Here is a 13,474-nt window from a genome sequence, read left to right on the forward strand (position 1 = left end):
AAATACCAGAGGACAAAAATAGCATACCCCAAGGAACAGAGGAGCAAATTCTGTGTTAGAAATGGAAAAGCAGTGAAGGTGTGTTCAAGTATCTCATGTGTAGCTGAGTCTTAAAACCTTCCAGGAGAAGCCATGTTTGTTTGAGTGCACACACACACACACACACACACACACACACACACACACACACACACATGAGTCCTTGCCTGAAGAGAAGGACTGTTATTTCTTTATGCACCATTAAGTGCCGTAACACTGTAGTAGGATCCAGATTGAGGCCACACAGACCTGTGTTGGGGAGGAGTGGTATTTTTCTATGTATCAAGCCAACTTTGGGGGTGGTGCTCCTGGTAGTTGCAATTCACACAAATTACAGTCTCGTGTGTGTGTGTGTGTGTGTGTGTGTGTGTGTGTGTGTGCAAGCACATGCACACATTTTAAGAAGACCTTCTAAGTGTGAGGTCTTCAGGGCAGGCTGAAGATCTAGAGAAGAGCTGACTGTGTTTTGAGTCTGATGATAGTTTTGGAAAGAGAATTCCTTCCTCTCTGGGCCATTAAACTCTGCAGCTGACTGACAGAGTTCTGCCTCACAGTGATGTTTAAAGGCCATTGTTCCTGATGCTAACAACGATTTTAAAATAGCTTTGCCGTAACCTCCAAGCTTGTGCTCACCCAAATGACTGGTTCCATAGCCTAGTCCAGTTGAGGTGTAGAACTAACCATACAGATCTGGACTATGGGAGAAAGGGCCGAGCTGGGCTGTTACGTTGAAGGATGGTTGCCTACAGAAAACGCTTTCAACCTTGAGTCTGGGTGCTGAGCACACCAGAGGAGTCTAGCGTACTCATAGGACTTCCAAGGAGCCTGTTGCTGTAGCCATAATTGAGATCTGCCAAAGGAATTGTCTCTGATCGACTACCCACATCTAACTTGTCTGTCCTTGTGTCACTGGCTCCAGTGGTTTCCCCTCCACTCCCTTCTCCACTCCGGTTGGTATCATCCAAGTATGTTCTCTTCCCTGGCCATTCGCTGGAATAGACACTTGGAATTCAGGGTGACCCTTCAGGTGTGGCCCAGTGAGCACAAGACATGCTCTTCTTTTTTTTTTTTTTTTTTTTTTTTTGGTTTTTACAAGACAGGGTTTCTCTGTATTGTTTTGGAGGCTGTCAGTCCAGCCTGGCCTCGAACTCACAGAGATCCGCCTGCCTCTGCCTCCCAAGTGCTGGGATTAAAGGCGTGCACCACCACCGCCCGGCACAAGACACACTCTTCAATGCAGGCAAGGCCAGCATCCTTTGAAGGATCACCAGGTCAGTCTCCTCTTGAGCTCACTCACTAGTGGCCCAAGTCCAAATCTTAACCTTTCCCGGCTTTGAGTCCTTGCACGTAGAGCTCCTTTGCCAAGGATGAAGACTTAGGTTGCTCCTTTGAGTGAAGTGGGGATACACTGTAGGGTTTTAGTAGAAGCATGAAGGGTCTCGGGATTTTCAAGATCATTCTAACTTCATTGGAAAATGCCTTGCCAAGAGCAGGAAGAGCTGTTGAAGTCCAGATGCTGGGAAGGTGGCCGTCTGAGTAGTTTTTAGGTAGACCTTACACATTTCTCTTCTTCTTCTTCTTCTTCTTCTTCTTCTTCTTCTTCTTCTTCTTCTTCTTCTTCTTCTTCTTCTTCTTCTTCTTCTTCTTCCTCCTCCTCCTCCTCCTCTTCCTCTTCCTCCTCTTCCTCTTCTCCTCCTCCTCCTTATTTTTTCTTTTTTTCTTTTGGTGAGGTGAATGTGAGGGTTGGGGAGTCATAAGTGGGTACAGGTTTCTGGCCCGAGTCGCAGAAGGATGTGTCTGCTGTCATCTGGGATGGGGAAGGCTACAGGGGAGCAAGCCTGAGGGGGGACACGAGGCATTTCACTGGGGATGCACTAAGCGTTCGGCGGCTCCTGGACACCCAAGAGGAGGCGCGCAGGTGCAGGGAGGCAAAGGCCCCAGAGGCCAGGAGGGAGCCTGTGACGGAGCCGTGGCTCACGGGCAGTGGCGGTGAGACTGCTGAAGGCGTGTGTGCCCAGCACCGGGAGCTCTGCTTTCTGAGCCAGGCAAGCAAGGCGGCAAGGGCAGCTAGGAGGGAGAGGCCAGCCAGGAGAGCGTGGTGTACCGGTGATGAAATGGAAATCAGTGTTTGTGAACAGATCACATTACGCAAGCGAGCAGCATTTAACATAAAGATGCGCAGTAGTATTTGACGCGTTGACATTTTCTTACTTGTTACAGTCGTATACATCTCTGTTAGCTGTTTCTTCTTGTATAACAAATATATGTGCGTACGCACACACACAATAGATATGCATTGGACATTTCTGTGATAGATTGTATCTGGGGGCAACGTACAAATGTAGCTTATATGTGTTGGTGATCAGAGGGCCTGAGTGCTGGTGTGAGGCCTGGCGTGTGCTGGTGTGAGCGCTGGTGTAAGTGTTGGCGTGAGTGCTGGCTCAAGTGTTGCTGATGGCTCTCACTTCAGATCTGTGGCCATTTGTTACAAGTAAGCGTGAGGCTGGGTCCAAGCGTCTTGTAGAAACCCCACCCCCAAAGGGCTTGTATATGCCATTACCATGGGGTTTGGGTGTGTAGCCTCGGTAATGGATGGGCTTATAGGAATTTTTACCTGCGGTTAAGTGGTATTATTAAACTTTCATATTCTTTGAATAGGGATTATTATATCCATAAAGGTATGCCCTGCTTCAAGGAATCTTGTAAGACAATTATAGCGTGATTGTTAATATAATTTGATATCCCCCTGCTGTGCAAAGCCAATCTGTCTTCCCCGATGATCCTTTTCTCTAGAGTAAGTGACTGAAAGGGGACAAATGATCTTTCAAGTCTTAATGGGTCCCGAGCAGGAAGTCTCTGCTCACACGGTTAAGAGGGGCGGCAGAGACACAGGGCAAAGGCAAAGTGTGGACCGCCCTGCTTTCAACTTAAAGTGATGGGACTTTGGGAAGGCATCATTTTTGTCTTCTGTGAGTGCCACTGGCCAGCTGGGACAGAACGCCTTTCCCAGAAAGCCCTCCCCGCAGCTGCCTGCCTGGATCACAGCCCTGCAAGCAAGGCTCCTCTTGCTTGTTGGTCTTGAAACCAGTCAAGGGCCTTGCTCCCCAGCCGCCTGGTGCAGTGAGTCCTGGAGGAGCCAGAAGGCTGGGCCTGATGCAGCAGTTACCATTTGGAGCTGCCAGGCGCCCATAACTATGTTATCTGCCCCAGCCCCTGGTGGCATCTGGCCTACAGTGAATGCTCAATAAATGGTTATTGAAAATGGGGGCGGGGAATCAAGTTCTTTGTTCCCACAAATGGATTTACACCCAGAAGAACAAGGTCTGGGGAGTAAGGCATTTAAAATACTGTTTTCTCAGGGTTTCTACTGAATTCAGTAAAACTGAGTTTTCCCCAGCCAGGCGGTGGTGGTGCATGCCTTTGGTCCCAGCACTTGGGAGGCAGAGGCAGGCGGATCTCTGTGAGTTCCAGGCCAGCCTGGTCTATAGAGCAAGTTCTAGGACAGCCAAGGCTACACTGAGAAGCCCTGTCTCAAAAAACCAACCAACCAACCAAACTACCACCACCACCACCACCAACAAAACACTCCCACAGGATGATGTATTTGGCTGTTAGGATTATTTTGGCGGAAGCCTCAACAGTTTCTTCCTATAGGTTCCTGTGGCTGACTCCCAACACCCCAGTCCTGGAGGCATGACCTCGGCTGTGTTTCTTTTTTGGTTCTGTAGGCTTTGGATACATTGGGCCCAGTTTAACTTATAAGTAAATACCAGGGCCTCATATTACTATGTAATTTTCCTCAAGGAGTAAAAGGCTCAAGCTGAAGAGCTCAATTTCTCTCTGGAAACATTCAAAGCAGTTTGGCAGAGAAACTGTCCATGAGCTATGTGTGTTTTTCTGCTCTTCAGCCTGATGTTCCTGCTGGCTCCATGGGCCTGGATGCTGTAAGGACTTCTCTTGGGGTGGGGTGGGGTGGGGCGGGGAAAGAGAGACTATCTGCCCCTTCTCCTCTGTCTCAGGAGTGGCTCTCCCCTATCAGTCACACCTTAGATTCCAACTAAAATGACTTTTGTGAGGCTGTTCTCATCTGGTTTCCAGAATGAGTACAGTGGGTTTTGTGTGCTCCCTGGGGAGAGCCTCCTACCAGAAGGGCCAGCTTCCATTCACCTCCTCTAAACCCAGCCAGGGTGCCACCTCCTCTGAGAAGCCTTCCTGCTTCTCCACGTGGAGTAATGTGCACAGCTTTCTCCCTGCCCCTGGGTCATGCTGGACTTATGTCTCATTAGCATCCATCACCTTGGTTTGGACGCAGGGCATCATTTACATTTCTTCGGGTAGACTGGGCACTGCGGATCTGCACGCCCACTTATTTGGTTTATTTCTGCAGTACCTGAAGCTCTAGATGTCAAACGCGCAAGCGTCCCTTCTGTTTTCGCTCTGGTCCATAGACCCAGTCTCCGCCAACTTCTGCCCTTTCCAGGGCTTCTAATCAACCTGGTGCCCGTGTCTCCATCGCTGCCAACCTCCTCCTGTCTTTTGCCCCAGTGCCTCTCCTATCTTTTGTGGATCGCTGTGGAGTTGGGCCAGGAAGTCAGGAACAATTGTGTGTTTCTGGGTGGTGAGGAGTAAGTCCGGGGGAACAGGAGGCACCCCTGGTGGTTTGAGGGGCTGGTGGGGGAAAGGCTGGGACGGCTGCAGGAAGCAGCAGCCCACACACCTGCGGTGAGGGCCTGGGAACCGCAGATGTTCTCAGTTCAGTCCCCCAGCTGCATCCAGAAGGCTTCCAGGTCTTGGCAGACCTTAATCTGAAGTCAGCTGAGAGGGCCTCGGTCGGGGGAGGGACAACTTGCAGACTTCACCCCTGAGGTGCAGGCCAGGTCTCAGGGAGGCTGGCACATGCCAGTGTGCTCCTGACTCCCTCTGCACCCTTCTCTGTGAGCTACTGCATACGACATTGTTAAGAGAAGCTTTTTCTTTTGCTAGCCGCTTTGGTTTATCCCCCGCCAGTCGCCTGGGCTCTGCCGCGCCAGCCTGGTTCTAGATCTGCATGAGTCCCAAATAAACACACAGGAGGCTATATTAATTATGAAGCTGTTGGCCTTGTTTGTCTCTTACTGGCTAGCTCTGCCTTAAGTAATTACCCCATAATTGTTAATCTAAGTATGTTTCTTACCGGAGAAGTTTCCGGGCTCCTACCCGGCGTTACATGTCGACTCTCTTGTGTTTCCCCTTCCCAGAATCCTCCTCGACTCCTAGTCCCTCCTATCTAGGTTTTCTATTGGCCAGACAGTACTTTATTGACAAATGCACAGGCAAATAACAGGACTTCCCCAACATCTCCTCTTTTCTGTTTAAACAAAAGAAAGGTCTTAATTTTAACATAGTCAAATTGTATATGACAGAACAGTTATCAAGTAAGAACATAGTTACAATATTTTAGCAAGATTTAAAGAAAATATCATCCATCCCATCCTTGTGAGTCCAAAGTCCTATATGTAGCTTATCTTTTATCATAACTAAGGAAAACTATAATTATAACTATCTGTCTTCAACTCCATCAAAGACCACAGAAGGATAATATATAAACACTAGGATTGACAGAGACATCTTACTGCCTGGACAGTCACCCGAAGTTCCTCTGTAACGTTGGGACATCCATCTTCAGCCCATAGGCCACAATGTGTCTGGAACACTTCTCAGCAAAGCAGGAAATTTCAAACTGTCCATCTGCGTTGGCAGTCTGTCAGTCATTTTTCTTTGTCCTGCAGAAAGTCTCGTAGACTCTTCATCAAGCAGGAACCCTGTAAGACTGAGTTCAGTAGTCACTTTCCTGTGGGTCCTGCATGTCCAGATGATACAACAACAGTCAAACAATCTAGGCAAGAGCAGTTTCTTGCCCAAATGGCTAATCTTGCCATGTTGAAAGCAAACTTTATAACGAGTTTCTTCGATGCCCATCTTCCTCTCAGACGTAATTGGTGCTGCCAGGAGCAGACATTTCTCATTGTCAAGACAAACCCTAAACCATTTTAAATGCCATGTTCTGAAGGTCTTTGAGAGGTTTGAAGACTGTCCATCTCAAATATATTTCTGTATATCTAGAAACCTAACTTATGTAACTAGAAATTCTATTATAAGTAACTATCTATAGTCTGTATTCAATTATGCATTACGTTGTAAAAGATCAGTATAAGCACAATACTTAATCAAGAGGAGAAATATAAGCATCACAAAATTGACCTTGATTTTGTCTCAATAAATGAAAAACAATACCCATACCATAATTCCCCTTTTTACCATTAAAAAAGATTGGCTGTGATCACTAGCCAATTATAAACAATCCCATTTAAATGAAAACAAAGGTTTATAAACAAGATGGGAATTGGGACGTCGCTCATTCCAAACTGCTTCCTGCTGGAAGGGGGCGCTGTTTATACCATGGGGATCATGACAACACTCAGAAACCTGTATAAGTCCATATTTTCGGGGTCTGTAAGGCTGCATCATCTTCGCTGTTTCGATTGTTGGAACACCTGGTCCACTGCTTCCGGGGGTCTTGGTTCGTCAAACCACAAAAGCCTGGAAGGAATCCTTAGCTTTTCATTTTCTGTAGGAACATAAAGAAAAACTCCTTTTCCGAGTAACATATCCTTATGCTTAAAATTTGAAGTCAAGGCATTTTCAAAAGATATAAGTTGAATTAATCCAGCAGCATTTATAATCAAGTGTACTTTAGCATTTCCTTCCTTAGCAATCAAAAAACTGAAAAACACAATAGCATACAGTATCCAGACTCTCTGTGTATTTTCCATCTTTACGTGGCTTATTTATTTATCTATTATTACTTTATTTCTTTCACTTTTATTTATTTTTCTCTGAGACAGGGTTTCTCTTTGGAAACCTGCCTGCCTCTGCCTCTGGAGCAATCCTACCGGCGTGCGCCACCACAACGCCGGCTTTTGTATTTATATACCACTTTGCCGTTTCATTTTCTCTCTCAATCTCACGTATATTTTTAAACACACTGTAAACCTTTAGAGATTTTCTTCATCCAAGTCTGACTTTACTGTAAATCTTTATGTTTTTCTGACCACGTGTCTTATCTGTAAAACCGCGGCTGTTTTAAACTGCCGGTTTTTCTGTCAAGATGGCGGGCGTAAGCGTGACTCCAGCTTACCGCCTCAGTCCATGCTGACATCCAGCAAAAGCTGCCACTTCCAGCTGTACGTACACACCTTTTAATTGTTAGCAGAGTCTCTTAAAACAACCTTGCTGGGTTTTTTTTTCTTTTTATGCCGAGTCAGGAAGACTCCGGTAAGCAAGCCACGTGAATCTCGGCTTGTTGATAGCAAAACAGAGCACAACTGAGAAAATGCTGCTACCAAAATTCTGTGCTTCTCTCCGTTCTTCTGTTTCTAAAATTCCTTTAAATCTTTTGTTATTTTGCGTGGAAATTCATCATCCCACTTCTGACACCATTCTGTTAAGAGAAGCTTTTTCTTTTGCTAGCCGCTTTGGTTTATCCCCTGCCAGTTGCCTGGGCTCTGCCGCGCCAGCCTGGTTCTAGATCTGCATGAGTCCCAAATAAACACACAGGAGGCTATATTAATTATGAAGCTGTTGGCCTTGTTTGTCTCTTACTGGCTAGCTCTGCCTTAAGTAATTACCCCATAATTGTTAATCTAAGTATGTTTCTTACCGGAGAAGTTTCCGGGCTCCTACCCGGCGTTACATGTCGACTCTCTCGTGTTTCCCCTTCCCAGAATCCTCCTCGACTCCTAGTCCCTCCTATCTAGGTTTTCTATTGGCCAGACAGTACTTTATTGACAAATGCACAGGCAAATAACAGGACTTCCCCAACACGACATCATAAAAATTGGCCAAGTGGGGCTGCGATCATGGCTCAGAGGTTAGCAGACCTTGCTGCTTATGCTAACGGCCAGAGTTCAGTGCCCTGCACGGGTAATGAGAAACTCACAACTGCCAATAACTCCAGTTCCAGGATATCTAACACCCTCTTCTGGACTCTGCAGGTATGCAGGTACCCACCACATACGTGCTCTCTCTCTCTCTCTCTCTCTCTCTCTCTCTCTCTCTCTCTCTCTCTCTCTCTGTATGTGTCTCTCTCTTTCTCTCATACACACCCTAAATTTTTTTAAGGTTGTTTAGTTAATTATGGTTGTGAGTTTTTTGTTTTGTTTTTGAGACAGAGTCTCACTGTGTAGCTCAGACTGGGTTGGAATTTGTAATCCTCCAGCCTCAGTCTCCCAAGTGCGGAGATTACAGTCGCCAGTCGTGTGACATCACACCTGGCTACATTATTGGGTGATGCTCTGATCACACCATCAGCTGGCCCTTTAACTCCATCAGGGTGAGGGAACCCACAGTCCTGTTCCGGTAGTTGGCATGATCTATAGTTATTTTTACCCCTTCCTCCCCCCAAAGCCATTATTCCTCAAGAAGAAAAGAAAAATCTGTTTCAGTCTGGAAACTATAAACACAACCCTTGGAAGTATATTAATACTTAATGTATTAATTTATAATACATAAGCCATTAAACAAAGTGGGGCCTAGAGCGATGGCTTAGCGGTCAAGAGAACTTGCTGCTCTTGCAGAGGACCTGAGTTTAGTTCCCAGGACCCACATCCAGCAATTTATAACTCTAGATTGGGGTGGGGGGAGCATCTGCCTCTCTGGGAACTGTACTCACACTGTGTGCATATGCATCTGAGTGTGTGCACACACACACACACACACACATCAAAAATTAAAGTAAATCCTAAAAATGCTCTGAACTCATGTCGGGCCATTTATAATTAGAGACTGACAATTTCCTCCTTGTTTGTTAAGGGTTTATGTGGCTTGCATCGAATACCCTGAGCCAGACGCTGTTAGGCAGTTATCAGTTTCCTTGGCTGTGGAATGGGTATACCAGACCCTTACTTTCTTCACTGTGCCCCGTTTAAAAACAGAAAAAAAGCTCTACTGAAATATTAATTGTGGCATTAGTGGGTGTGGAGTTGAGGCCGTATTTAGAATTCATTCTCTCACCAAGTTGGCAAAGTAGAATCCCGCTCATATCAAGTTTCGATGTCTGGGGTGCATTAGCCTCAAAGGCTTTTTCATCCACGCTGTCTCTGCACTCAAGACATCATTTTGGGAAGAAGAGTGCATCAGCTGGTCCTCAGAAGGCCCGGGGAGGGTCGGTCACAGCTAATATGTACGTTCCCTGTCAAAGCAGATAGATGAGAACAAATGCCCACCATGTAACCTGTGTGTGCCGGGGGTTGGGGGGATGCATGTCCATGTCTGTCATAGTGCATGTGGAGGTCAGAGGTCAATAACAGGTGCTCTCAATTACTGTCCACTTCAGTTTTCACTTAATTTTGCATGCATGAGTGTTTTCCCTGCATCTATGCACCATATACGTGCAGTTCCCAGAGAGGCCAGAAGAGGGCATCAGATCTCCTAGAACTGGGGTATAGAGAGTTGTGAGCCATCATGTGGGTGCTGGAAATCGAACACAGGTCCTTTGGAAGAACAGCCAGTGCTCTAAGTGGCTGAGCCATGTCTCAAGTCTCCACCTTAGTTTTCGAGACAAAAATCTTTCATTGTGCCTTGAACTCAACTGATTCAGCAAGGCTGGCTGGCCAGCCCATTGTCGTAAGTTAACTGTCTCTGCCTCCCTAGAGTTGGGATTAGAGGTGTATGCTGCCATGTGTAGCTTCCATTTTCCTTACCCCCTCTTACTTTAACTCCCTCGTCTCTCTCTCTCTCTCTCTCTCTCTCTCTCTCTCTCTCTCTCTCTCTCTCTCACATGCGTGTTTTGTCTTCATATGTGTCTTGTATACAGCAAGCATTCCTGGTACCTGTGGAGGCCAGAGGAGGGCACTGGGTCTCCTAGAACTGGGGTTACAGGAGGTGGCATGCTTCCTGCTGTGTAGGTGCTGGGAATCAAATGGGGATCTTATGGAAGGGCAGCCAATGTTCTTAACTGCTGAGCCATCTCTCCAGCCCCTGTGCCTGGCTTTTTAAATGTGGGCTCCAGGGGGATTGGACTCAGGTCTTCATGCCCAGGTAGTGCGAAGAGATCCAGTTACCATATGATGCCATCTGAAGCCTGCCTTTGTCTTCTTTGTAGTTTCCCCATCAGAGGTTGGAACAGAGAAACGCAGGCTTGCTGCTCTCTGAAATAGGATTTCAGTGTGGGTAAATACATCCGGGCCTTGATGTGCTGAGTGCCGACTCTCAGCTTTAACATTTGCAGGAGTGTGAGTGCCAAACTTAGGCGGGCTTGGTGGAATAAGCGGATGAGGAGATGAAAAAGACATGACGATTGTGCACCGAGGTGCAGAGGCCAAGGCTGGGGTCTGATCCTGGTGCTCTGCATTAGGTACCGCTGTGTGTTTCAGCCTGCGTGACGGCCACAGCGGTTGTTCCAATTCACACCGTACTGGCTGTATGGCATGCCAATGCTCAGCCGCCATCCATTGGTGTTTTTATTCCCGGTATACCAAACAACCAAGGCCAACCCAAGAGGAAGAATTAGGGCTCCTTCAGGCAGGCAGCCTCAAAGGGACAGTCAGACCCTTTCTGTGATGGGCAGGGTGTCTAAGGGGGATGTGAGAGGCACCTGTGCCCTGGACATCTGCAGCCCTGCTGTCAGGATTCAGGGCCTTGCTAGTGTGCCCCGCGAGGCTCCAAGGAGAATTGTAGTCACAGTGATGAGTAAGCACCCAGACCACGGGGGGAGGGGGGGGAAGGAAGGGGAAGGGGGACATTAGAGCCGGCACAGCCTGCTCAGCAGTTGACGGTGGATGAGTAGTCCTGCTGTTGTAGGAGCCAACCAAGTCCTGCTGCTGTGGGAGTGAGGACTCATAGCTGAAGATGCTTTCTGAGAGTCCCCCGAACCACCGAACCCATGGTCTTGCACGTGCTATGCAAGTGTGCTCTGCCAGGGGGCTACCCCACCTGCGCTTGGCCTTTTTTTTTTTTAAACCTTGTCTTACTTGTAAAAAAAATGTCAAATTGCACTTATTGGGGGGAGATCAGCACAGGTGTGGAGATCAGAGAACAATTTACAAGAATTGGTTCTCTCCTTCCACTGTGTAGGAACCAGGGATCTAACTGGAGTCTTCCGACTCAGTAGCAAGCCTCTTTGCCTGCCGAGCAATCTCCCTAATGACACAGGTTCTTTCTATGCAGCTCAGTCTGGTCTTGTGTAGTCTAAGCTGGCCTGGAGCTCATGATCCTCCTGCCCCGTCTGTAAACAGGCAGCGAGGTGCGCGGAAGAATCCTGTGGGTGGAAAGTAACACGGAGAAATCCTGTTGCAGTGTCCGTCATCCGTGGCCTGAGGTGCTGGGTCTGCTGATTGCATGGGTTGGCAAAGGCGGTGCAGGACCTAAGAACAGTGAGACCCTGAGGAGTCATACTCCTTGCTGCAGGGAGTCCCATGCCCATTGCCCGCGGGGACAGATTTCACTTCGGTCTTCCTCAGGCCTACTGACAGTCCAAGGAGGACAGTTCGATTGGCTACAGCATCAGGCATCCCCCCACTGTGGACAGCATGGGCACCCCAACACCTTCACAGCAGACGAAGGAAGAGCAAGGCTCTGTAGCCCCGATAGTTCAGAGTTAGGAAACACGACAATTAAAGAAAGTGAGGCAGGGCAGTTCATATAGGCTCAGCAGCTGAGTGATGTGGGGAAGGCTTTGTCCCAGGGCTCACAGAGAGCCTATATGAGGCTGTAGCGCAGGAAGGTGTCTTTCTTCTACAGATAGTGCTCGGGGCAGACAGACTGTGGGACAGGGTGCTTGCAGGTGGAGAGGGGCAGGAGACACAACAGGGCTTGACTCAGGAGGCAGTTGTGACACACTCTTCCTCCCTTCCATTGTGTGGCTCCGGACATTCAAACGCAGTTTATTTAGTTTCGGGTAATGAACGTTGCAGGCAACTGGTACCATCACAGGACCTTTCTGCTGCAGTGCGGAGGGTGCATGGCCTCCGTCGCTTGGACTTTACTCTAGAGAGAGCTCAGGTTTGCAGGCACCTGTGCATTAGGGCCACGTGGCAAAAGAAAACTTTCTGGGCCTGGTTCCAGAGCTGCTGACCAGGACGCTGGAGGTGTGGCCCAAGCCTTTGCTGCTGCTTCAGGGCCACACTTTAAGTACCCAAGGGTAGCCACATCTTCACAGTGCTTGTGATGTAAATTACCAAGTCCACCGTTGCTGTAAACATGTTTTATTCAAAGGCTTGTTTTTGTCTCTTTTAAACAGGTATTTTGATGTTGGACTGCACAATTTCTTAATCAGGTAAGCCAGTGCCTTTTGTTTTCAGCTCTGATTGAATAGTGTATCTATTACGGAAGGATGCAAAGGGGAAAAGCCTTAGCAAATGAATCAGTAGTTGAATTACTTGCCAGGAAAACATTGCCACCTCTATGTGTGCATTCACCACAACCCCACGTAAACAATTGCTCAGATCTGTTTACATCGGAAGCCATAGTTAACTGTCTTAGTTTGTTTTCTGTTGCTGCGACAAAACACCTACAGAAACCAACTTGGGGAAGAAAGGGTTTATTTAGGCCTGCAGTCCCACCGTCGAAGGAGGCTGAGGCAGGAGCCAAAGCAGAGGCCACGGAGGCAGCTTGCTGGCTGCCTCTGCCTTGTTCATTTGGGTTTCTAATCCGCCCAGGGCGATCTGCCAAGGATGGTACTGCCCATTATAGGCTAAGTTCTCCTATGGCAGTCAGCAATCAAGAGAGTGTTCTACGGACACGCCCAAGGCTGATCGGATGTTTCTTCTCAAGGCTATCCAGGCGACAATCAGAATTAACCGTCACGTTTGCCACGGTCTCACTTCCATCTACTAGGCCACTGGGAGGAGACACAGAAAAATGAGCTTTATTGGCCCGTGTCAGACATTGAGTAGTCCAGTTCCCTCCCATGGCGTTTTAATCTTTTTAAAACTAAATCTATCACTTGCTTTACAATCATGGAGACATGACCTGGTACATAACTGAGATAATAGGCAGCAATTTATAATTTAGTTTATTGGTGTTTTTTTTTTTTAACCAAAGTTGTATTAGGGAGCACTTTAATTTCACCTAGCTATGAAATTAAACAAACTAGGTGGAAATAAATATATCAGAATATTGACAGTGCTTATAAAAGGTGTGTGATTTTTGAAAATCAACTTCATGGGGCTAGAAAGAGGGCTCAGTGGTTGAGAGCACTCATTGCTCTTGCAGAGGACCTGGGTTTGGTTCCCAGCACCCACCTGGCAGCTCACAGCCATCTGTAACTCTAATTCCAAGGGGGTTCTTCTGGCTTCTGTGGGCACCAGGAACACACACAGTGTACACACATAAAGGCATGCCAGCAAAATACTCATAAAATAATGAGTCTTTAAAGAAAAATCAACTTTTCTGGATT

The 13,474-nt window shown here is 47.4% G+C and overlaps 1 protein-coding gene across 4 annotated transcripts in view; it reads left to right on the forward strand.

Moving 5' to 3' along the window:
• Hhat (hedgehog acyltransferase) overlaps window positions 1-13,474 on the forward strand; it is a 236,536-nt gene that overhangs the window by 91,139 nt on the left and 131,923 nt on the right. For all 4 annotated transcript variants that reach the window (XM_040737187.1, XM_040737188.1, XM_005082856.4 and 1 more), the window contains exon 9: window positions 12,317-12,352. In XM_040737187.1, coding sequence (XP_040593121.1) covers window positions 12,317-12,352 — 36 coding nt within the window. The remainder of the gene's footprint in view (window positions 1-12,316; window positions 12,353-13,474) is intronic.

Source organism: Mesocricetus auratus, unplaced genomic scaffold (genome assembly GCF_017639785.1).
Source record: "Mesocricetus auratus isolate SY011 unplaced genomic scaffold, BCM_Maur_2.0 Super-Scaffold_100676, whole genome shotgun sequence".
Classification (NCBI taxonomy): domain Eukaryota; kingdom Metazoa; phylum Chordata; class Mammalia; order Rodentia; family Cricetidae; genus Mesocricetus; species Mesocricetus auratus.